We start from the raw sequence: 25,404 nt of genomic DNA, 5'->3' as shown, positions 1-25,404 counted from the left end.
TGACACACATAGAGCCGGCCCCATGGCATAAACAGTATGTCGACGTTTAGGGCCTCCACCATCAGGGAGGCACACAATGCATTTTCAAAGCAATTTATTATTTGGCTCTGTGTGTGCGCATATGTGCACTCAGTTGTCAGTTGTGAGCAGTGTGTGTGATTTGGTTGAAAGCCAGAAACCTAAACCTGGCTCTGCACGTGTACACAAATCATATCCACTATGGACACCATTCTGATATCGCTACAGCCAAGCTCAGCTCAGCAGTAAATTAGCACTTGTATTTTTCACAGCTCGCAAGCCTTACTGGCCTCCCAACACTTTCTTGGCAACAAGCTATATCTAACATCATTATATCAACGATGTGGACAAACAACTTTGAGGAAAACTTTTTTCCCGTACTCAGCTCTTTTCCATTTTGCGATGAAAACTCAGATGATGAGAGGGCATGACAGGAGGCAGTGTTCTCCATCCCGCTCTCTCCCTCTATCCATTGCTCATTTTCCTTTAGTTTCTGCTCCCCCTGGTTACTGCCAGCACTTCATAGGAATTATGCTGCTGTCACAAATCACAAGTTGCTTCAGAAGAAACAACCAGTTGGAAGCCAATACCTCCAGTGTATGTTCATGTAGCCGGTGTGATCTTGTTGCGTTGTGTTTAGTCAATTCGACCCCTGTTAAGGGATCGCCCTGAGTGGGAGTTGAACCCCGATTCTGTGGATATACTGCGGTACCTCCGTTACATTCACCAGGGCTGTGGCTATTCTTCCTGGCCACGACACCAAGGACATGAAGTACTGATTACTGGACAAGTTAGTAACGCACGCTTTCTGTGTGGTGTGCTTTACCAACCCTTCCAATGTCAATATGAGGGGAAATGAGCACATGTGCCGTGTGAACACAAGATGCTATCAAACTGAAGATGAAAATCATCACTTCTCGTTTGTAACATTTGAAAAAAATAAAATAAAATGCAGCAGGCTATGTAGGTTGTCGGGAGTAAAAAAAAATAGATATCTATTTCACTTAATGATCAAACTTTTAGAAATCTAAAAGTATGTTAACTATTTTAAAAGCAAGAGACTTGGAGAAATGGGCCACAGCAATGTGTACCTGGACTAAACAGATTTAAATGTACTAATCTTTAAAAACACTGCCATCTTCTGGGCAAAAGTAGACAAGTCACTTGAGGACAGCTGTAGGAAAAACTCTTGCAATCCATTCTGGTTGTTATGTTCATTTTTATGTGTATTACATCAGAGGAAGCATGTTTACACACCAAACAGTGAAGCAAGCAGGGGGGGGGGGGCAGTCATTAACATAGTACTCCCAAGGGCAGAGGTCACCCAGTGCTTCTTCTGAAATGACAAAAACACATTACTGTGGCATGCAAACATGAATATTTGTTTGTCAGTGTTCATTTGTTTGTCACCGTTTAAATATATGGGTTGTAACTAGGTATGTCCGATATTATCGGCCTACCGATATTGGCATAAAAATGTGATATCGGAAAATATCGGTATCGGTTTTCAAATTTTTTATTTTTATTTTTAAACATTTATTTAACCTTTATTTACCCAGGCAAGCAAGTAAGAACAAATTATTATTTTATTTATTGTCAAAGTATGCATAATGTTGTGTTAATTACACGACAAGAGATATGTAATGTTAATTACCTGAAATTATTCAGTTTTGGGGGGGGGGGGGGGGGGGGGGACCCTGCATATATCGGTATCGGTTGATATCGGTATCGGAAATTAAGAGTTGGACAATATCGGTATATCGGTATCGGTAAAAAAGCCAATATCGAGCATCCCTAGTTGTAACTTTTGACGGGGACATAAGCCATAACAATGTGCAGGTTATGTGGTCTCAACAGGCCTACTGTAACTAGAGTGTGCATTTGTGTCCCGTTCAATCAGATGAAACCTCGCCTCCTTTATGACTCCTACTGTAGGTTATAGGGCCCGTTTCTCTGACACACCCTGGACAGTGTGCTTCCCCTTCACTGCAGTAGTTTGCACAGAAGGGCTATTTACTCATAAAGCCACTAGTGACCAATGCTAAACACATACCTCCATCTTCACTCCATAAAGCAAATAAAATACAGGACACAATGACAGGAGGAAAGACAAAATAGAGGATGCAGGCTGTTAGTATGGTCTGGGGCTATACATACTAGCAGCAGACACACGTAGTGAACAAGGTAATGTAAAGTTCAGGCCTGTTCAACTGACACATCTGTCATGACCCGTTCTCGCTCAAACCCCTACAGTTCACCGTGGCTGGTAACCTTTGAAGCTAGGCGTGCTAGGTGTGTTACCGGTTGAGCTACATTCTACTGATTGCAATCATTAACATTATGCAACTACAAGGAGGGGTAAGACTGTGGACTATTCACCTTCAAAAATCATGCACCGATTACTGAAGGGATAAAAAGACTGTTGCCCAATTTTGAAGGTCGCTGAATAATAAATCAAGCATTTCTTTTTTTTTCCCACTTTTTTCCTCCTCTTTTTCTATTTTTCTCCCATCCCAATTCCACTGTGCCAATTCTTCCCTCCCCTGTCTTTAATGTTGCTCGCATATGCCCCCCACTGGCCGGTTGTAGGGAGGATAGAAGCCTTGCATCACGTGTCCCCTCCGATACACGAGGAGGCAGCCTGTCACATCTTTTCACCTGCCAGCGCGGACTCTCATTGGCGAGGTGTAACGTGTGGGAGGCTCACACTACCCCCGCCATTTCCTGTCTCTGCTGTGCAGGCGTCCCCAACCGACCTGTAGGAGTCGCTGTCCACAACGTCCAGATTACCACCGATCGACTTCCACCCCCTGACTCTGCCAATTGAGTTAGTATGACGGCTGGCCCAAGCCGGAGGCAACGACGACAGCCGAAGTCGAACGCGGTGTCTCTTGCGTTGGTGACGAGCGCAATGTCCGCTGCGCTACCCAGCCGCATAAATCAAGCATTTCTATCAATTAGCTGCCACCTCATCTTTCACAGAATGTATGCGTGTGTGTGTGTGTGTGTGTGTGTGTGTGTGTGTGTGTGTGTGTGTGTGTGTGTGTGTGTGTGTGTGTGTGTGTGTGTGTGTGTGTGTGTGTGTGTGTGTGTGTGTGTGAATGTCCCACCTTCTCCTCATCGCTGCTGGAGGAGGAGGAGGAGGAGGAGGAGGATGAGGAGGAGCTGTTTGAGCCATGGTGCTCCTTATTCTTCTTCTTCTTCTTTTTGTGCTCCTTGGAGCAGTCATCCTTTTTATGCCCGCAGTCTTTATCCTTTTTATCCCCACAGCCCTTCTCATCCTTTTTATCCCCACAGTCTTTCTTATCCTTTTTATCCTTGCAGTCTTTCTTATCCTTCGACTTATCCTTGCATCCAGACTTGTCTCCGTCACCCTGAAATATGCATAAGAACTTTCATGAAGGTAAAAAGGAGAATAAAACATTGATTCAGTTCCTATAGTGTAGATGAGATCCTATGGGGTGTAAGGTGTCCATTTCAATCATCAGAATATTAAATGTCCACCACCCTCCAAAAAAAGGAAGCCACTAGTCCAGTTTCCACTACACTTACGTACTGCAGAGACATTAAAAGTTGTCCCTGGCAAAGCCCTTAGCCAGCCCACTAGCCTTGCTGTCAAAAAAGCAGCTAGATTCATCCGAGCTCTGTGGGCCCCTACTCCCCATCCTACAAAAGGCAATCCTGCAGGCTTTGTTCTTGAGACAGGTGGATCATATCTTGCAAGACAATTGGGACTGACGTTGAGAATTCTCCTGAAACGTTACATAAGCAATGATACGTTCTTACCTTGGACTTAGACTTCCCAAAAAGGCCCCACTCCTGTTCTCTACCAGATGCATCTACTTTCTTCACATCATCGTCCACAGCTATGGGGATTGGGAGGAAAGTGGCATGCGTTACACAGAATCTAGCAACTGAAATGATTAAGCAGTCCAGTGTATAAATCCCTATAACCCATTATAGCTTACAGTCGAGAGAAAACTCCACAGAAAAACCTTTAGGTCCAGAGATTGGCGGTGATGCGTTACATAGACATGATTGATTTAAAAAGGTGTGATATTATGAAGTTACCTGCACAGGGTGCCTGGATTCTTAAAAATCTATTTGATCACTTTTATTCTTGGTCTCCTCTTAAACTAGGTCTGTAGACTACAGCTAGGCCTACTCTTAAACTAGGTCTGTAGATTAGCTAGAACTACTATTTAACAAGGTCTGTAGACTACAGCTAGGCCTACTCTTAAACAAGGTCTGTAGACTACAGCTAGGCCTACTCTTAAACAAGGTCTGTAGACTACAGCTAGGCCTACTCTTAAACAAGGTATGTAGACTACAGCTAGGCCTACTCTTAAACAAGGTATATAGACTACAGCTAGGCCTACTCTTAAACAAGGTATATAGACTACAGCTAGGCCTACTCTTAAACTAGGTCTGTAGACTTAACAGCTAGGCCTACTCTAGGCCTACTCAGTCAACCATCAGATCCTCCTCGCGGCCCTTGCAGGAATGGGAGTGGCTGGATCTGCGCTGACATCATACCTCAACGACCGCTCCTACCAAGTGTCATGGAGAGGGACTCTGTCGGCCACCCGCCCCCTGCGGACGGGTGTCCCCCAGGGCTCGGTCCTAGGACCCCTTCTCTTCTCCCTATACACTAAATCACTGGGTAACATTATCACGTCTCATGGCTTCTCATATCATTGTTATGCCGACGATACTCAACTCTTCCTCTCCTTCCCTCCCTCAGATATCCACATCTCTGAGCGGATCTCGGCCTGTCTGTCCGACATCTCCGCCTGGATGACGACCAACCACCTCAAACTGAACCTAAGCAAAACAGAATTGCTCCACCTGCCGGCCAAATCCTCCCCCCTGACCGACCTCTCCATCACAGTCGAGAATGCAGCTGTGACCGCGTCGCCGACCGCCAAGAACCTTGGTGTTGTCCTCGACGACCAGTTGAACTTCTCTGCTCACATCGCAGCGACAACCAGAACCTGCAGATTCCTCCTGAGCAACGTCAGAAGGATACGCCCCTTCCTGACAAAAGAAGCCACCCAACTCCTCGTCCAATCAACAGTCATCTCCCGCCTCGACTACTGCAACGCACTGCTAGCTGGCCTCCCGGCCACTGCCACCAAGCCTCTTCAACGCATTCAAAACGCAGCGGCCCGCCTGATCTCAAACCTACCGATGTCGGCCCATGTCACCCCACTTCTTAGGGACCTGCACTGGCTCCCCATTGCTGCACGTATCCGCTTCAAGGCCCTCGACCTAGCATACCGTGCGGCAAAGGGAACCGCTCCCGCCTACCTCCGGTCAATGGTCTCTAACTACACACCCTCAAGACCCCTACGCTCTGCATCTTCTGGCCGCCTCAGACCTACTCCTATCCAAGCTCCCGGAGGGTCATCAAAGAGAAGCCGCCTATTCTCAGTCCTTGCCCCACAATGGTGGAATGAACTACCCATCCCAGTTAGGACAGCCGAATCCCGTCCAATCTTTCGCCGTCGACTAAAGACTCACTTCTTCAACCATTATCTAAAATGATATATAAAAAAAAAAAAAAATCTAACCCTGACTAACCTTACTGTCATGCACTTGTCCTAATAAACTAACCTACACTGTAACACACAACACTTTGATGAACATTGTTACTCAGCTTGTGAGATCCACAGCCTTGGTTGACGCGCGCATGCGCTTTTCCGTAAGAAAACAGCTGAGATGAATTGTTTGGTTTATAGAAAAGAGTATTTATTGTCATTTACTTGAAGCTTTGTTTAGCGTGAATGGGTTCCTACCGGATGACGTGGAGGTGTGCTGGCTTATTCCCGTTGCATGGTGTCCTGTTTCCAATTTCTAAAGTTGCAAATCCATAGCGCTTGCGACGGTCAAAAACCGTCTGGGCTGCATGCCTTACATTCCAGTGTCATGTTTTTTACTAGCGCACCAGTCCATTGATAAAGTGAGTTCACACACCAGGGTGCTGTAATCACTGGTTCAAAATGGGCTGGACCAGACACGCCTCCACGTTGTTGAAGCAACACACATCCAAGTCATAACAAATAAAAGATGTTATCAATCAAGTTAATTTTAAATCGTTTTCCAAACAATATTGCTTCATATTTTTAACTAAATAAATAAATAAATATTAAGGACTGAATCTGGCTCCAACACAGCTGATAGAGTTGTACCCTTCTTGCTGTCTTGTCGCACAGAACTTGTAAGTCGCTAATTGTTCTGTAAGAGAACGGTACAATTACCAACAAAATCAGGAGGAGCCAGCCAAAACGAAACAGATTTCATATTCTAAATTACATTTTTATTTTTATTTTTTTTAACAGCCATGTTCCCCCGACGAGGGATTCAAAAGTTCTGCTTTCAAAAAACGCAAAAACTCACGGTCCATAAGGTCCCCCCAACGAGGGATTCAAAAGTTCAGCTTTCAAAAACGCAAAAAAAGCGCCTCACAGTCCACGAAGTGTGTAATGTGTGCGATGTCCGTGAGAGAGAGGGGGGGGCCGGGAGAAAGAAAGAGAAGGGGATATGGTGGGGGGGGAGAGATATGGTGGGGGGGGGGGGGGGAGAGAGGTATGGGGGGTCTTCTTATGTTTTTGCCTCAAGGAGTAAGACAAGCTTCGTGATGGGCCTGATCAAGGTGTTGGTCTTGGTTTGCACCTCGACTTGTCTCACAAAACCCTTTTTGTCTGGCCGGGTTTGTGTGATTCGTCCCATGATCCACGAGTTTCTAGGAGCAGAGTCATCTATTATTAAGACAATATCACCGGCCGCCATGTTTCTCCTTTTCTTTGTCCACTTTTGTCTTTCTTGCAGTTCTGGCAGGTACTCTCTTGTCCACCGTTTCCAAAACAGGTCTGCCATGTATTGCACTTGACGCCATCTTCTCTTGGCATAACAGTCATCTAGGCTGAATACTCCGGGTGGCAGTGAAGGCTTTTCTTTGAGGAGAAGGAGGTGATTTGGTGTGAGAGGTTCCAGATCCAGAGGGTCATTGGAGGCTTTAGAGATAGGCCGATCGTTAATTATGGCTTCCACTTCACATAAAAGTGTAGCCAATCCTTCCTCATCCAGAGTCTGTTCCTGTGTTAAAGCTCCAAGAATGCGTCTGACTGTTCTTATTTGTCTCTCCCATATTCCACCGTGGTGTGATCCGGCAGGTGGGTTGAATGTCCATGATATGCCTTTCTCAAGTAAGGTGGCGTGAATCTTGAGATTGTCCAGATCTTGAATAGACTCTCGTAGCTCTCGTTCTGCCCTGACAAGATTCGTTCCATTATCAGATCTCATGGTCTTGACTGTGCCTCGTCTGGCTACAAATCTTCTTATTGCATTAATGCATGAGTCTGTATTAAGTGTATGAGCAACCTCCAAGTGCACTGTTCGGATATTCAGGCACGTGAAGATCACGCCATACCGTTTCAACATTGTTCTCCCTCTTTTCATTTCAAATGGGCCAAAGTAGTCTACACCCACGTTTGTGAAAGGTGGTTGGTCAGGTAGCAGCCTGTCCTGGGGTAAGTCTGCCATGTATTGTGTACCTCTGACGCCACTCGACCTCCTACAGTGGACACACTTTGCGATCACTGCCCTGACTGCAGAGTTGACCTTAGGTATCCAATACTTTTGCCTCAGGCGAGATAGTGTATGGTTCCGCCCGCTGTGTCCAACGGTTTCATGGACATGTCTGATGATTAATGTCGTTACATGATGTTTTCTTGGCAGAATGGCGGGGTGCATGGCCTCAGGGGGCATTGCAGACCTGACCAATCTTCCACCAACCCTTATTAGCTCATCATGAAGAACTGGGGTAAGTTTATGGATGTGACTGGTCTTCTTCACAGCCGTTCTTTTCCTTAGTGACTCTAGTTCCTCTTTGTATTCTGTTGATTGACAAAATTGGATAATGGCATGTTCGGCTTCCTGTAAGTCATCAACAGACAACAGAGCTTTGCAATCTCCTTTTTTCTTTTCCGGTGCACCTTTCGTTTCCTTCTTTTCTTTGCAGGCCTTTTTTAGTGTTGCTTTAATCCTCAATATCCATGCTACGGCTTTTCTGAGACGATGCCACTCAGAATAGTAGGTGATTAATTTCATGACTGTATTCACAGATTGATCCACAGGAGCAACATTTATAGTGAAGACCTTTACTTCCGGATCGTCCTTTGTCAATGTGCATTCTGGGCATTGTGGCCACTCCGATTCTGGATGTTGCATGAATTCAGGACCTTGTATCCATGTTGAATTCAAGAAGCAAGCTGTTGATAAGCCTCTCGATGCGCAGTCAGCGGGATTCAGAGTGCCGTTGACATACCTCCACTGTGTAACATCAGATTCTGTACGGATGTTGCTCACTCTGTTGGCAACAAAGGTGTGATATCTTGAGGTTTCATTGTTCAGATACTTAAGCACAGATGTGCTGTCTGTCCAATAGACCGATGGGATCAAAGGGAGTTCAAGTTCTGCCTGCAGAAAGGTATCCATTCGTACAGCCATTGCTGATGCTGTAAGCTCGAGCCTTGGGATGGTGATGGGTTTTAATGGTACCACCCTTGCTTTGCCCATGACAAACGCGCAGTGGACTTTGTGCCTGTCGTCCAGCAGCCTTAGGTAGGAGACTGTGCCGTAACCACTTTCACTTGCGTCTGAGAAGTGATGGAGCTGCGCAGAGATTAGGTTTCCAAAATCCTCGGGCATGAAGCATCTCTTAACTTTGAAGTTTTCCAGCTGGGACAGGTCGGCTAGCCAGGTCAACCATCTTCTTTGCAGGTGTTGAGGTATGTGATCATCCCAAGCTAGCTTTAATCCGCACAGCTCTTGCAGTATCTGCTTTGCGGAGAGGACAACGGGTGCCAACATACCCAAAGGATCATAGATAGAGCTCACCATAGACAAGATCCCTCGTCTGGTAAGCGGCCTGTCTTGAAGCTGTATTTTGAAGGCAAATGAATCAAACTGGGTACACCATTGTACCCCAAGGGCTCTTTCGATGGGCAGTGCATCCTGATCCAGATCTAGATCTTTCACCCCTTGCGCTCGGATCTGTTCTGGGATGGAGAGAAGCAACAACCTGCTGTTGCTGATCCACTTGTTTAGCTTAAACCCACCTGTGGCACACAGACTGATGAGGTCTTTGGCGAGTTGTATGGCCTCTTGCTCAGACTTTACTGACTTTAGACAATCATCCATGTAAAAGTTTCTGAGGACAGTCTGTATGACCCCTGGGTCAAAGTTGCCAATGTTGTCTCTTGCACACTGCTGTAAAGCGAAAGTTGCACAGCTTGGAGATGATGTGGCTCCAAAAATGTGTACAACCATCTTATACTCCTCGAGGTCTGTGTCCAGCTTTCCATCGGGCCACCACAAGAATCTTAAAAGATCTGAGTCTTCATCCGGTACTCTCACTTGATGGAACATGGCCTCCACATCTGTAATGAAGGCAACGGCCCTTTGCCGAAACCTTGTGAGGACACCAGTGAGGTTGCTGGTGAGGTCTGGGCCTTGTAGAAGCTGAGAGTTTAGTGACACACCTTGGTAGGTAGCGCCACAGTCTAACACCACTCGTAGCCTGTGCTTTCTAGGGTGGTAAACCCCATGGTGGTGAATATACCACGTCTTTCCAACCTTGGCTTCCTTTTGCTTGTTGTCGGATGTTGTTTGGATAGCAAAACCTCTCTTCAGATTGTCAGCCATAAGTGTTCTATATTCCTCATGGAATTGTGGGTTCTTTAACAGCTTTCGTTTCAAGCTCATGACCCTTTGCTCAGCGAGACAGCGGTTGTTTGGGAACTCAGCTTCGTCGGTCCGTAAAGGCAATCCGATATTGTAATGCCCGTCTTGCAGCTTTACTGAGTTTGAGACCTTTCCCATAAATATATGGTCTTCTTGAGACATCTCTAGGCGCTCTTCGTGCTGGCGCTCTGGGAAATCATATTTCATCTGCTGTTGCAGCAATTCCTCAATCCTTACCAGAGAGATCCTGTTTGTGGTAATGACGTTCCCAGTGCCCTGTGTGAGTGGCCCATTGACTGTCCATCCGAGAGTGGTTTTAACAGCAAAAGGTCCTTTTCCCTGGCTGTTAATTATCATCCATGGCTCCAAAGCCTTTGGAACGTTGTTGCCGATCAGCAGTCCGATTTCTGCTTTTATTCTAGGAAGTTTCACTTGGTGTAGATATGGCCATTGCTTTATATCCTCCTGGTCTGGGATATTTTCAGCTTTCACAGGGATCGCGGAGTGTGAGTAAACCTCTGGGAGTTCCAAATACTCATTGCTGTCAAGAGCACTGATTTCCATGCTGTTTACCATGGATGTCTTTATGACCTGTTCCTCGTTCATAGTTCTTAACAAAATGGTAGTTCTGCTTCCTGTGGCCTGCAGCTGTCTGAGCAAGGACTCTGTGCAGAATGTTGCAGAACTTCCTGGATCCATAAAGGCGTATGTGAGAATCACCTTATCACTTTTCTTCATTTTGATTTTTACAGGAACTATGGCGAGTTTGCATTCTGATTTACCGGCCCCAGTGTCACTCCACACCTCAGCTTGATTTGTGTATACTGTCACGGCTGTATCTTTAGAGTTTTCATCCTTCTCTATATTAGGATATTTTCTGTTGATGTGCAGGATTGTGGGATGTTTGAGAGAACACACTTGACAGGTAAGTCTCTTTTGACAACCTTTGCTCATGTGACCGACTTCGAAACATCCAAAACACACTCCTTTTTTCTTCAAGAATTCCATTCATGCGTTTTCTTTTTCAGTTGTGAACTCTTAGGCCTTCTGTCTTTAGAGAGGAAGGGCTTGCCTGGTGGTGGTATGACGGGCCTTCTTGTCTGTGTGGGATTTAAGCTTCCAAACAACGGATGTGATAGGATTCTGGATTGATAGTTTTTAATTCCACCAGCTCTGGAAATCTTGGCCTTGTTCCATAACGGTCCTGTAATTCACAAGCTCTGAATCTCCATCTTTCTTGCGTCTTGTAGGCTAATTTACTGAGAATGGCTCTCATGTTAGTTGGATGGTTCAATTCCTCCAAGTACTCAACAGAGCTCATGGCATTGAGACAACCATTGAGAAACACAGCATAAGCCTGCAAGGCCTCTGCATCTTCAGCTTTGATTATTGGCCAGCTGAGCACTTTGTCCAAGTATGAAGTGGCAATCTTGTGTTCGTCACCGAAATGCTTCTTTAAAAGCTCCTTTGCTGTAGTGTAACCCGTGTCTGGAAGCATGTATTGGCAACTGCGCACCAGTTCCCTTGGCTGACCTGATGTGAATTGCTCCAGAAAATACAGCATATCCTGGCGGTTCTCAGTTTTCCTCTCAATGCCATGTTCAAAGGCTCTTATAAAGAATTGGTATTCCAGAGGGTCTCCTTTAAAGACAGGGATAGTGATTGATGGCAAAGTGAATTGGCCTTGTTGCTTAATCAGAGTTTCTGTTATCCTATTTTGACCTTCCATTAGGTTCACCAGACTGTAAAATTCATGCTTTTTACTTGTGTCCTGGGTATTTGTTGTAGGTCCTTTACTGTGTGGTTGTGTTGATGGTCCTACATGTCCTTGTGCATCTGTACCATGTGGCATGAAGTGGCGTGCACCTGTAAAAGCAGGGAGGTCATACGGTCTGAAAGATGAAGTATTTTCATATGACATAGCTTGTACTTTGGTGCCACCTAGAGGAGGATTAATTGTATGCGTGGCATAGACTGAGGACAAAGGGTCGTATTCTTGATGCCTTTGATATGTTAGTTGTGATGGTATTTTTTTACGCACAGATTCATATTCTGTCATAGTTCCATGTGTTGCTCTTTCCACTGGTTCCTTGTGAGTGGGCCTTGATCTGGTTGGAACATCATCCATGTTGGTGCTGTCCAAACCAGCTGTCCATGACAGCTTTTCTGGTTGTTGTTCCATTTCCTCTTGAATGTATTCTTCCAGGTATCCATTCATTCCATCCGATTGTTGCATTTCTTTAGGTACAGTTTGTGTTAATTCATGTGATAATTCATATCCTTTGATAATGCTTAACTTTGCTTTGTTAGCAGCCATCTGAGTTTCCATCTCAATATGTTCCTTCTCCATCTCAAGCTTTTCTTTCTCAGCTTCGAGCTCTGCTTCTTTTATCTCAAGCTGTTGCTTCCTTTTAAGCCCTTCAGCCTTGACTGCTAGTTCAGCTTGTTCACTTTCCAATTGCATTTTAAGAGATGCTATGGATGATCTTGAGGATTTTGATGAGCGTCTTGATCGCACATTGGAAACACTGTCCTTTGGGGCAATATCATCCACTGTAATTGCAATATTCCTTGTAGCATCATCATCAGTCACCTTTTCATTTTGATCAATCCATTGTAATACACAGTCTTTGAATTCATCCACTGGTATTATTTTAGGGATGTACCACTCACTTTGATCAAGTTTAACATCATCCTCTGACATTACTGACAATAAAGTTTTGACACAATCATTTACATCATTCAGTTCTTGATATGCTTTGTTGAACTCGTTTTCCACTTTTGATTTAACGATTTCCACTTGGCATGTATGCTTCATTAAATCAAAGATTTCATTTTTCCTTCTGGTTAAAACACCCAATTTGGCGCTTCTAGATGCTTTCAATTCTTGTAATCTATTGGAATGTACAGCGTCAATTTCTTCCACCAAACGTTCCATTTTCCTTTAATGTTTGATTTGGTTCCAACAAATAACTGAAATGGTGCATTTATTGCACATGCTTTTCAATTTAATTCAAACATCGTCGTCGACTGATACTTCGACTTGATTCGTTTCTTGATTATTATCTGACGACGGGGATAACATAACACTATGAAATGACGTCAGTGCTTCACAGACGCGCATCCAATGAGTGGCGCGTATCCATTCATTGAACTCCGTCCATAGTTAACCTCGTTCCCAGTAGTAACGTGGAATGTTCGATACACAATCTTTGAAGCAAACAAACGTAACGTTATTTCCAGCAATCAATTCCAGTGATGTTCCTTAAACAAAGGCGCAAGTATTGCATGCCTGGTTTTTGACAATGTGAGATCCACAGCCTTGGTTGACGCGCGCATGCGCTTTTCCGTAAGAAAACAGCTGAGATGAATTGTTTGGTTTATAGAAAAGAGTATTTATTGTCATTTACTTGAAGCTTTGTTTAGCGTGAATGGGTTCCTACCGGATGACGTGGAGGTGTGCTGGCTTATTCCCGTTGCATGGTGTCCTGTTTCCAATTTCTAAAGTTCCTGTTATGGTTTGTAACCGACCCCAATCGCACAACACAAGACAGGTATGAGAGTAAGCCAAGAACTGGGCATTTATTGAAACACACAGAAAACGGCACTGTCCCTTTAAGGGAGAACACAAATGACTGGAAAACAAGAAATGGGAAAAAGGCACAGTGCCTTTAAGAGGCGAGCTGGCTAAGGGGAAGGCTAAGGGAAACAGGACAGGGCAAGGGACAAGGGCAGGAACTGGGAGGACTAGGAGGACTGGACAGGGATGACTAGGAGGACTAGGAGGACTGGACAGGGAGGACTAGGATGACTAGGAGGACTGGACAGGGAGGACTAGGAGGACTAGAGAGGGGAAACAGGGACAGAGGCCCGCGGAGGCGGGCTGGGGACAGGGAGGACTAGGAGGACTAGAAGGACTGGACAGGGAGGACTAGAGGACTGGACAGGGAGGACTTGGAGGACTAGAGAGGGGAAACAGGAACAGAGGCCCGCGGAGGCGGGCTGGGGACAGGGAAGACAAGGAGGACAAGAAGACTGGGATACAAGCATTAGAAGAATGTTGCTGCTCTGCAGCTTCTCCCGGGAAGGTTCGTCTGAGGAATCTGACAGTGACGTCAGAGCCGCTCTGCAGAATCCTCTCGGCAGCTCTCCGAGGTGGTAACGGGACAGAGAGGGAGAGAGAGAGCGGGTTAGCTCAGAGTACAGTTGGGAACAGAGCAGGTGACAGGAGAAGTGACTTGTCCCAAAACAGAGTAATCCAAGTGACTGAATCTTCGGTGTAAATACACACTGTGAGTAATGTCCCGACAACAATCCACGTGATAGAATCTTCGGTGCAAATACACACAGTGAGCGAAGTCCCAATTATAATCCAAGTGATAATATCTTCGGTGTGAATACACACAGTAAGCGATGTCCCAATAATAATCCAGGTGATAATATCTTCGGTGTGAATACACACAGTGAGCAAAGTTCAAGCAAATATTATCCCAAATGAACAATCCAAAAAGCAGGCACAGGGTGAGTGACAGTCAGAACAAAAAGCAGGATCTCTTCAGTGTTTAACACACACGAAAAATGATAGGGTCAAAAAGACAGTCTTGCAAACTCACCCAGGCGCTGTGCGTAAAGAGAGCAGGATCAAAACAGGGGGAGCGCGTCGCTACGGGGAACGGGTTGTCCAGCGTCGTTACCGGGAACGGGTTGTCCAAGCGGAGGTCTGAGTGGTGCGCGACTAGAGTGCGTCAGGAAGCGCGTCTGGATGCGCGTCTGGAGTGAAGAGCGCGTCAGGCTCGGAGGTCTGGATGAGCGTCTGGAGTGAAGAGCGCGTCAGGCTCGGAGGTCTGGATGAGCGTCTGGAGTGCGTCTGGATGCGCGTCAGGAGTGAAGAGCGCGTCAGGCTCGGAGGTCTGGATGGTGCGCGTCTGCTTGGAGTACGCGCCGGTACGGAGAGCGCATCTGCTGCGCGGAGGTCTGGAGTGGAACACCGGAATACCTCCCGTAGAGGTTTAGAGAGCGCAGTACGGTGTCTCCTTCCAGGCAAACGGCGACAGGTGGCGAAGGCTTGAGCGCATCTGGCGCGGAGGTCTGGGGTGGAACACTGGAATACCTCCCTTAGAGAATTAGAGAGCGCAGTACAATATCTCCCTCCAGGCAACGGCGACAGGTGGCCAAAGCTTGCACCTCGTCTCACGCCGGAGATAAACAGCATACAGACAGAAACAGAACTCCCGTAGGAGCCTATAGACAGAGAACCTCCCGAAGGAGTTAGGTGATAGAGATATGATACGGAACGACCCGACAAGGCCAGAGGGGAAGAGCGAGGTACTTAAAGCCCAAAGGGGAACTAATTAGAATACACGTCAGGTGCGTGAAGGTAATTGATACTTGAAACTAGAAGTGTGTGTTCGGCACCAGACCAATCAAACACATGACAGGTAGTCCAAGGGTGTGGCTGCTGAAGAGCAAACGAACGCGAGGGTGGGGGCTAGTGAAGTGAGGAGACAGGGAATTAAAGTACAGGGAACAGGAATTAAAGGTCCAGGGAGAGGAGAACCTCACAGTTCCAAATCCATAGCGCTTGCGACGGTCAAAAACCGTCTGGGCTGCATGCCTTACATTCCAGTGTCATGTTTTTTACTAGCGCACCAGTCCATTGATAAAGTGAGTTCACACACCAGGGTGCTGTAATCACTGGTTCAAAATGGGCTGGACCAGACACGCCTCCACGTTGTTGAAGCAACACACATCCAAGTCATAACAAATAAAAGATGTTCAATCAAGTTCATTTCAAATCGTTTTCCAAACAATATTGCTTCATATTTTTAACTAAATAAATAAATAAATATTAAGGACTGAATCTGGCTCCAACACAGCTGATAGAGTTGTACCCTTCTTGCTGTCTTGTCGCACAGAACTTGTAAGTCGCTTTGGATAAGCGTCAGCTAAATGACTAAATGTAAATGTAAATGTACTCTTAAACTAGGACTGTAGATTAGCTAGACCTACTCTTAAACTCTCACATTGACAGGTGGCTGTAGGTGACCGACATTGAAATGTAATAAAGGGAGAAAAAACAGATTATCAAGAATCCGTGCACAGGTGAATTCATAATAGCCTACCACAAGGCTTCCATTCAAAGATCTCATACAGCAATAGACATAGTCACTCCACCACATGGTCGTCCATTCTCGAAGTCAACTTCCTGTCTGTTGTTGCTAGGCAACTGCGGCGTGGGGGAAACATGCACGCCGCGTACATTGTGTACGGTTCATTTAGTGCAGAAACGGATCGGAAAAGCGGCAAATTAAACACAATCAAGGGTCATTTTCTTCAGTGCATCACAATGCCAAAGAGCTGCTGTGTTACGCTTTGTACTAGTAATAACATAATCAAAAATCGAAATCGAAATCGAAAGTTTTATATAATACCAGTTGAGATATTCATTCAGCGCACAGCCATGAGCGGTCGCAAATTCCTGAGCTCCCGGAGCCATCATCAATACAGCAAGCAAAAGTGATTTTGCACACATTTTCTCCTCGTTATGTTTTGGATAACGGATTCATACCTCTACTCAACGATGAAGCACAACCTGACTGAAGAGGAGAGAAGAACAAAAATAGAAAAGGAGGTCCACAGCGACTTCTATTTCCAAAACGGCACGGAGCATAAGCACCTGGCCGTGGGGACAGCGACCGTTCACGCAACATTAACGACTAATCCTGAAAGAAAGAACAGACCCCCGACTGGCAGAATGGACCGAAATACTTTTTTGTCCCTTATCCTGCTACTCTCGGGAGACGTGCAGCTAAACCCCGGATCCAGCCACGTCAGGACCCCCGTCAGGACGCGAAACCCAGACGTGACGACTGGGTCTGGCACTACAGGATGCAACGATGGTTTCGGGTGCCTACTTTCCACACGACGCCGGAGCAATCAACACACCCGACGCCGCCGCAGAGGAACACACGGGAGGACGAGACGGGAGTGAAGGTACCAGGGATAATCAACTCTACGGTGGCGCAGGTAGCCGGCAAGCTAACACAGCAAACTACCGGAGCCAGAGGACCCTACCCTTCCCCCACCGAAAGCCACCCGGTCAGCGAGACATCGCCACAGGGAGCCGGTGGGATGGAATCAACACAGCCCCCTGCCCCCTCCCCCCTCCCCACGGAATTTCACCACCCGGGCATCGAGACGGAATCAACACAGACGCTAACAGATGAACCAGAACATGACAAAGAATCACACCCACCCCCCCCTTCCACACACGGACCAAATAATAACAACACAGCCCACCCCCCACCCCCCTCCCGTCACGGGACACCCACCCTGATCAAAGGATCCCCCCCCCCCCGGACATCACAGAGCCCCCCCCCCCTCCCCACAGAAGAAGAACCCTACCTTTTTCTCAAGGATATAGACAACACAACAAATAAAAACGGACTTCATATTTTCCATCTTAATGTAAACAGCCTTAGACACAAACTGGCAGAAATAAGGCAACATTTCATTAGCGGTAAGGTAAACATTGTATGTTTCTCTGAAACTAAACTGGATTCATCAATAACAGACCCGGAAATTGAATTGGAGAACTATTCTATAGTCCGTAATGACAGGAACAGGCATGGAGGAGGTGTCTGTATGTACATTCATAAAGACACCAAATTCATTAACCGTACGGACCTAGATCATGAGGCTATTGAAACTGTTTTTGTAGAAATTCTATTTGAAAGTGCTTAGCTGGAGCTGAGGATGCAGAAAAGATTCTTATTGGGGATTGGAACACGGATATGCAACAAAAAGATGCACCCGTCTTCAAATCCTACAATAGGTTTTGTGATCTGCACGGCCTCAGCCAGCTAATCACCCAACCCACACGTGTATGTGAGTCAACTCAGACTACCATTGACCTCATCCTGACCTCTGACAAGTTCAAGATCTCCAATAAAGGGGTTATAGCATGCAGGTTAAGTGATCATTATATGATATTCTGTACCCGCAAAAAGCTAAAACAAAAGGCTGGCTGTCACAAAACAGTCACATCTAGAGACCTCAAAACCTACTCTAGCGAGGCCTTTAACCTTGAACTGGAGAGTCTGGACTGGTCAGATGAGCTCAATGGTACACTGGTTGAACATGGCTTGGTTTCAAAACCAACGATACTAAACAACATGGCCCCCCTAAGAACCACCAGGGTAAAAAATCACGCTGAGCCGTGGATGCACACTGAAATACTGAACGCTATGAAAACCAGAGACAAAAAATGCTCTGAGTTTCATAAAAGTCAGTCAAAGCTTACCATAAGCACGAGCAGTGAACTCCAAGCCCACGTGACTGAACTCAAACTGGAAAGAAACAGACTAAGAAATGACCTAAACTCCATGATCAAAACAGCAAAAAAATATTTCATCAATGACAAAACCGAGGAAAACAAAAACAAACCATGTGAACTTTGGTAACCAACTTTGGTAACCAACTAGGCTGCAGTAAAAAACTTAAAACCAGATTCTCAAAAATAAACATAAAGACGGACAACACGCTCATCACAGACAAGCTGGATGTAGCCAATTACTTAAACAGTTTCTTCACAAACAGCCACAACACTGGCAAACAAACTGCCCTCCCACTCAGGGCATTATGGGGTAGAACACATAGTAGCATACTACAAGAACCTAGGGGTCCACAAAGACGACTTCAAACTGGAAATGGTAACAACAGATGAGGTACTCAAAAAAACTGAGCGCCCTCCAACCTAACAAGGCCACTGGCCATGACAACATCCCCTCCAAATTCCTCAGAGACTCAGCAGCCGCCATCACCCCAGTCATCACACACATAATAAACCTCTCCATAAAACAGGGACACGTCCCCAAGGACTTCAAAATTGCGAGAGTAACACCCCTGCACAAAAAGGGCAGCAAATTAGACCCAGGCAACTACCGCCCTGTTTCTATCCTTACCTCCATCTCGAAAGTCATGGAAAAGATTTTATACGAACAGGTCGAAAAATACCTCACGGAAAAAAATCTAATCTACGAATTCCAATCTGGCTTCAGAACATCCCACTCCACTGACACATGCCTTCTCTATTTAAACGACCACATCAAACAAGAGGTGGACGTGGGCAAATACTGCGGCATGGTCATGCTGGACCTACATAAGGCCTTCGACACTGTCAATCACACCATTCTGATTGACAAGCTAAAAGCAATTGGTTTTGATAGTCTATCAGTGAGCTGGATGCAATCCTACCTGGAGGGGAGAGAGCAGATGGTGGAGGTAAACGGTACCCTATCCCCCCCCTCACAGTAAGCTGTGGCAGGGTTCGAAATTAACGGGGGCTCGGGGCAAAATGCCCTTGAAAATGGACAAAATGCCCTCGAAAATCAGTTAAGGGGGGCAGAAAATGCCCCAGACAGTTTACTAATTATATATATAATTATATATATGATCTACAGTGCGAGCATTTCCCTTGTATTTGCCCCTAATAATATGTGTGTGTGCGCAACCCGGAAAAATCATTTACTCGAGACGAGTGACGATTACAAAACAGCTCCCACATTACACAAGGCGCATAAACGTCCAATCACAGTAGCGCCCGAAAACAAAGTCACGGTACCGGCTTAGGCAAGTTATACATTCAGAATCAGACAACGCAAAAAAATCAGCCAGCCATTCATTTTTATTTTGAGCAAAAGAGAGACGAGGAGAAAGAGGAATCCGGCTGACATGGTTTTTTGAAGTGATATTCGCACGTGTTTTTGCGGGTCCAGTCCCCACGGTATGTTGACAGAATTCGCAAAACACCTTATCGACTGAAGCATAAAAGTCATTAGGATACTGCTCTGCTCTGAATTTAGGGCTTAGTGGGGAATTTCTTCCGACGTTAACGTTAACGACGCACCGAAGCAGCTAGACGCTTGGACATTTCTCCGTGTTTTGTGTAACACGCAGCGGTCCCCGCCTCCCTAGCTCCTTGCAACAAACATTCCACCCAAAAACGGAACCCTGATGGAAACAAGACTCAGGTCTCAGGTCTGCATCCCCTTAACAATTGTATGTATTGAGCCGTACTGTATTGTACCCATTCTGCAATCTGTTAAATAAAGTTTTCATTCATTCATTCATTCTACCTACAACATACAAAAGCAGCTTGACAACCGATATCCTTTGCGTTTGATTGATTGAAAACTTTATTAACAGATTGCAGAATGGGTACAATACAGTACAGCTCAATACACACAATTGTTAAGGGGATGCAGACCAGAGAAAGACTTTCGTCTTGTTTACATCAGGGTCCCCCATTTTCAATTCATAGTGTGCACACGCACAGTATAATATGCATGTGATAAATAGTTAATAAACTCTGTGTTACTTGAACAATTTTCACTGTGCTCCTAAATTTCTTTGTGTGCTCCTAAATTTTTATTTAGATTTTATTTATTAACATTTTATTTAGGAGCACATGTGCTCCTTGGGAAAAAGGTTAGCGTAGAGCCCTATATATGGAGACATTAACATTACATTATCAAACATAGGGACGAAGACTGTAAAAAAAAGTGTCAACAATGTTTTATAATCCTTATGTTAATTTTCATCATAAAAATTCAGTGCCCCCGAAATACAAAAAAAGCCCCCGAAAATCAATTAAGGGGGGCAAAAAAAGCCCTTGAATTTTTTTTTTTTTCTAACCCTGAGCTGTGGTGTTCCACAAGGAAGCATACTAGGTCCGCTACTGTTCCTAATTTATGCAAATGACATGTTGTCAGCTTGTGACTGCAACTTGTTCCTGTTTGCGGACGACTCAGCCCTGCTGGTCTCTGACAAGAACAAGTTACAGGTTGAAAAAACCCTCAGCTCAGAACTAGGCAAAATCTGCATATGGTTCGCTGATAACAAACTATCATTACACATGGGCAAAACAGAGTCCATTCTCTTCGGTTCAAATAACAAACTCAGCAAGACCGACGGCTTCTCAGTTACAGTGGGTGACAATATTGTCACAAGGAAAGAAGATATTACCTACCTGGGTTCCATCCTAGAGGCAAATCTTTCCTGTGACAAAATGGCATCCAATGTAATAAAAAAAAGTCAACCAACAAACTCGATTCTTGTACCGGATCTCCTCACTCGTAAACAAGAATACCCTGAAGACTCTGGCAGGAGCACTCATTCAAGGGTACTACGACTATGCTTGCACCTCATGGTACCAAAGCACCTCAAAGGCGCTAAAAACAAGATTACAAACATCTCAAAACAAACTGGTCAGACTACTGCTTGACCTTACTCCTAGAACCCACCTCACCCCTGCCCACTTTGACAACCTAGGATGGCTTAGAGTAGACGACAGAGTACAGCAACTTGCAATGGGCCTGGTCTACAAGATACACTACACGACCAAGGTACCCGTCCCATGTGCGTGTTGCTTAATGACAGGTCATGAGTGCAAGAATGTGACAATTTGACCATGTGACCGCGGCAACGCGGGAGAGCGGCAGTGCGGAAATAGGCTGTCTCTAAGACAAACTCTAACCTTAACCAGCTCCTTAACAGCGCCTAAACTTAACTGTTCTAACCTTAACCAACTCCGAAACAATGCCTAACCTTAACCTTAACCTTAACCATGCCTAACCTTAACCATAGAAAGAATATTGCCATTCTCTTTGACAAACTCTAACCTTAACCAGCTCCTTAACAGCGCCTAAACTTAACCGTTCTAACCTTAACCAACTCCGAAACAATGCCTAACCTTAACCTTAACCTTAACCATGCCTAACCTTAACCGGCGAAAGAATACACGTTAAAAAAAAAATCACGTTAAAAAAAAATAATTCATGGGATTCGAACTCGTCAACAACGAACCGCAGGACCGCAGGACCGCTGCTATGCCAGGTGAGCTGAAGCGCCGAATGAAAATCATGGCGGATTCCTGCGGCGGTTACCTAATTCCGCTCGCGCTCTGCCGCTCCGCTCGCTCTGCCGCTCTGCTCTGCGGTTGCCGCGCCTGCCGCGGGGCATGGCGCAGCCAATCAGGGAAAACACGGAAGCAAAAGCAGCACTCATGACATGTCATTAAGCAATAGGCGTCCCATGTACATGTCAAAATACTTCCCAAAGGTCAGTGAATACCACGATCACAACACCAGAGGGAGCTCCACAAATCATGTTAAACCCAGATTCGGCTCAGACAAGGGACTAAACACGTTTCGCAATTATGCCACATCAATGTGGAACGCCCTACCCAAAGCTGTAAAGGAATGTGAATCACTACCCACTTTCAAAAACACTCAAAAAATACCTACGGGAGACTGCAATTCGAAACTGGCCCCTGTAAATGTCCTAACACAACCCCCTCCAATGTACAGTAAATTACCAAGTATGGTCTTGTCAATATTCCAATGTACAGTTTTGCTTGTACAGTTGTACAGTGTCCCCCACCCACCCCTCCTACCCAACACCCCCCCCCACTCCTACCCAACCCCCCCCCCCACCCAACCACCTCCAATGTACAGTCCCCCCCACCCCCCCCCCCCCCCCCCACCTACCCAACTTCCTCCAATGTACAGTTTCTACATCAAATGTGTATATACTCTTTTTTCTGGACTCTTTTCGTATCACAAACAGTACTGTATTTGCAAATCTGGTATGTCATAAATGTATAGATGTAGCAGACAGTACTGTCTATCTGTATGTCATGTATGTCATACATATATGTTACGATGAATTGAAAATGGGGGACCCTGATGTAAACAAGACGAAAGTCTTTCTCTGGTCTGCATCCCCTTAACAATTGTATGTATTGAGCTGTACTGTACTGTACCCATTCTGCAATCTGTTAATAAAGTTTTCAATCAATCAATCAATCAAAGGCATCACGGATAGCTGGCGGCTATCAAGAGGGCACATGTAGACTTAGAATCACCAGAAAGGCTTTCGAAATAGTGAAATGCCATGTTGGCCTCAATATTTTCAAAACAAATTATATGAAAAGGTTATGAAATGAACAAGAATGTGATAAAATATGTTATAAAAACGGAGCTCAACGCATACATTTGATTGTAGAAATCCGTTTGTTTTCCACCAAGATGGCGGCGGTCTCGTGACATCAGAGTGTCTTCGAGAATGTACTGTGAACGACAGTTTTTAGAGCTTGCTCTCTATGGAACAAATGAGCCTAGTGTCAGTTAAAAAGTGCATAACAAAAGGTGATTTAAAAACAACTATAGAGAGATGGTTATGCATGCAGTCTGGCACTTGTTTTATGGTATGTCTTTGTATTATAGTGTCCATTATTTTCATTATTTTGTATTTCCTATATTGTTTAATTCTTGATTTACATTTTTATTTCATTGTGTCAACTATATTAATTGTATTCAGTGTGTGCGTGCGTGCATGAGTTTCCCTTTGTTTGATTTTTTAATTATAGATTTTCAAAGTGTCTTACTTAATATAGGTAATAGGTATGTATATGTTGTTGCCTAGCCCTAGGTGACTGACAGCTAATAGGGATCCAAATAAACAAAGTCACCCATCAATTTGTGTCTGCGTTTTACCCACCATAGCGTCTACATAGCTGCAACAGCCTCTGAGTTTGCTAGCGCAAATCTGTTTGAAATACTCTGGTATATCAGATAGCAAGCTGGGACGCTAATGTCTACAGAGCCTGCTAACCAAGTTTATGACTTGAACACTTAAGAAGTTAAAAGTGTACAGGACACGTTTTGCGCAATAAAAAAAATCATATTAACTTACCGCTCGACAGGTCGAAATCTGCCATTGTCAGGTATTGTACCGCACCTGTGTACAAATGATTATAGACAATAGGCAAGTTCACTAAATATGCAGTTTGAACAGGAGACCAGAAATAGCCGCACCTATGATTGACCACACCCCGCAAACACGTAACCTACGGTGGATGGATGTGCGCCGTGGACTGAAGGAGTCACAAACGAATCATCCGGAGTGCTGGGGATATTATATTATAGCACCGTGGCTTTGGGGAGATATTTAGGTGACATGATGACACCATTCGCCAGTGTATGGCAGCGGGGTTGCTCCGTGGTTGCTCTAGTTTGCTGTGAAATTACATCACGGATTCCATGAAACGGGTGCCATTTGTGTCCGCAACGTTTGATACAGTATAGCCTATACTACCTACTATATACCTATAGGTGTATTAAGTATAATAAGCCTGGCACAACATTAGCCAAAGTGCGTTTCCAAAGCTTAACAGGGACGTGCACAGGACTTTAGAGGGGCAGGTGCTCAAAGGCTGAAAAGGGCACTATACATACCTGTGTGTGATTTAACCGAGCGCGCATAGCGCATGATCCCGATTTTTAAGGGCCCCTTTTTGGGGGTTTTGGTGATCAAATATTGAATATTGAACTATAATAATAATCAGTGCAGGAGCTCACTTATCCTTGAAAGACACTTTTATCACTGACTTAAAAGCAGTGGTGCAGTCGTAATATGGGAACTGGTAACACGCCACGTGCACGCCACGCAAGTGCAATCTTTCTATCATACAAGCTCTTCTTGCTCTCTATTTGTGTGAATGTGCGCGTGGAAAGCTGGCGCGCAGCACAGACGCTTGATTCAATATCATAAGCAGGTAGACCCCCATCACGAATTCCGAGCCACATTAGTATTCACCTCCACTGCCTGTGTCACACAGAATGAAGGGGGAGATGCATTCAGATAGCCAACACCCAGACACTTAGTCTACCTGCGCTTTTTGTTATGTAAAACGGTGGCCGGGTACTTAGTCACAACGAATGGATACAGCGCATTTTTGTGTGCGCGTACACGCGAGTACACATCCGTGCGCGATCGCGCGTACTTCTGCCTCAGTGATCTGGTAACACGGCGTGTAACCGCGTGTGACCACGACTGCACCACTGCTTAAAAGGCCCATACATCTCCATAAATGTTCAGGGGGGAGGGAATAAGTGCTTACCCTACAGACCCCAAGAAGTGCTGTATATTCCGTATTGTTTAATATAAATGCATTTTTTATTCCAGTCCCGATTTGTATTTGAGATTCCCAAATACCATCAGACTTGACTTCTTCGTGTCCCTCAATGAGTGTAATACCAGCATTCAACTGTATGCGCCACAGCGGTTTCTATCATCATCATCATCATCACCACCCACGCTATGTATAAAATATAGGTCTGCGAAGAGGCACGCTGAGGAGGCCGTGCAAACTGCAATGGAATATGGGGCATCTCTCTCTCTTTACCTAATATTTTGATTCTATCCTGACATTTTTCAGTTGGAAGGGCAGTCTATATGCGTAACGGCAAACAATAAATAAATAAAAAAAATCTTCAAAAAGGGCACTTTTTTATGAGGCTCAAAAGGCAGCACCCCTTGGGCTCTATGTGTGCACATGCCTGAGTGAAGCTTAACATTCTTGGCAATCCACTGAGGAAAAAAGTACCCTGTTTTGTGGAATAACCTGCCTTGAAATGGATTACATGTGCCGCCGCACCCCCCCCCCCCCCCCCCCTTTGTGATTCCTTGCACATGTTTGTTATAATATTATCCTGAGGGCACATAGCCAGAATGCATTAACTTTACCATCATTACATAGCCTAGTATACGGCCGTAATCTGTAACAAACGGATTCAA

The 25,404-nt window shown here is 45.2% G+C and overlaps 1 protein-coding gene across 1 annotated transcript; it reads right to left on the bottom strand.

Moving 5' to 3' along the window:
- Window positions 1–1,217: 1,217 nt before the first annotated feature.
- On the bottom strand, window positions 1,218–23,681 carry LOC311232634 (uncharacterized protein). Its single transcript, XM_084319494.1, has 4 exons — window positions 23,521–23,681; window positions 3,805–3,884; window positions 3,129–3,392; window positions 1,218–1,354 (listed from the first exon to the last, which is right to left on the bottom strand). The coding sequence occupies exons 1-4, from the start codon at window positions 23,543–23,545 to the stop codon at window positions 1,268–1,270; spliced, it is 456 nt and encodes a 151-aa protein (XP_084175620.1). The 5' UTR covers window positions 23,546–23,681; the 3' UTR covers window positions 1,218–1,267.
- Window positions 23,682–25,404: the final 1,723 nt, after the last annotated feature.

The sequence above is a fragment of the Notolepis coatsorum genome (assembly GCF_963971535.1).
Source record: "Notolepis coatsorum genome assembly, chromosome: 1".
Taxonomy (NCBI): domain Eukaryota; kingdom Metazoa; phylum Chordata; class Actinopteri; order Aulopiformes; family Paralepididae; genus Notolepis; species Notolepis coatsorum.
Note: the sequence above shows the minus strand (reverse complement) of the source record. Positions and strands in the feature narration are given on the sequence as shown.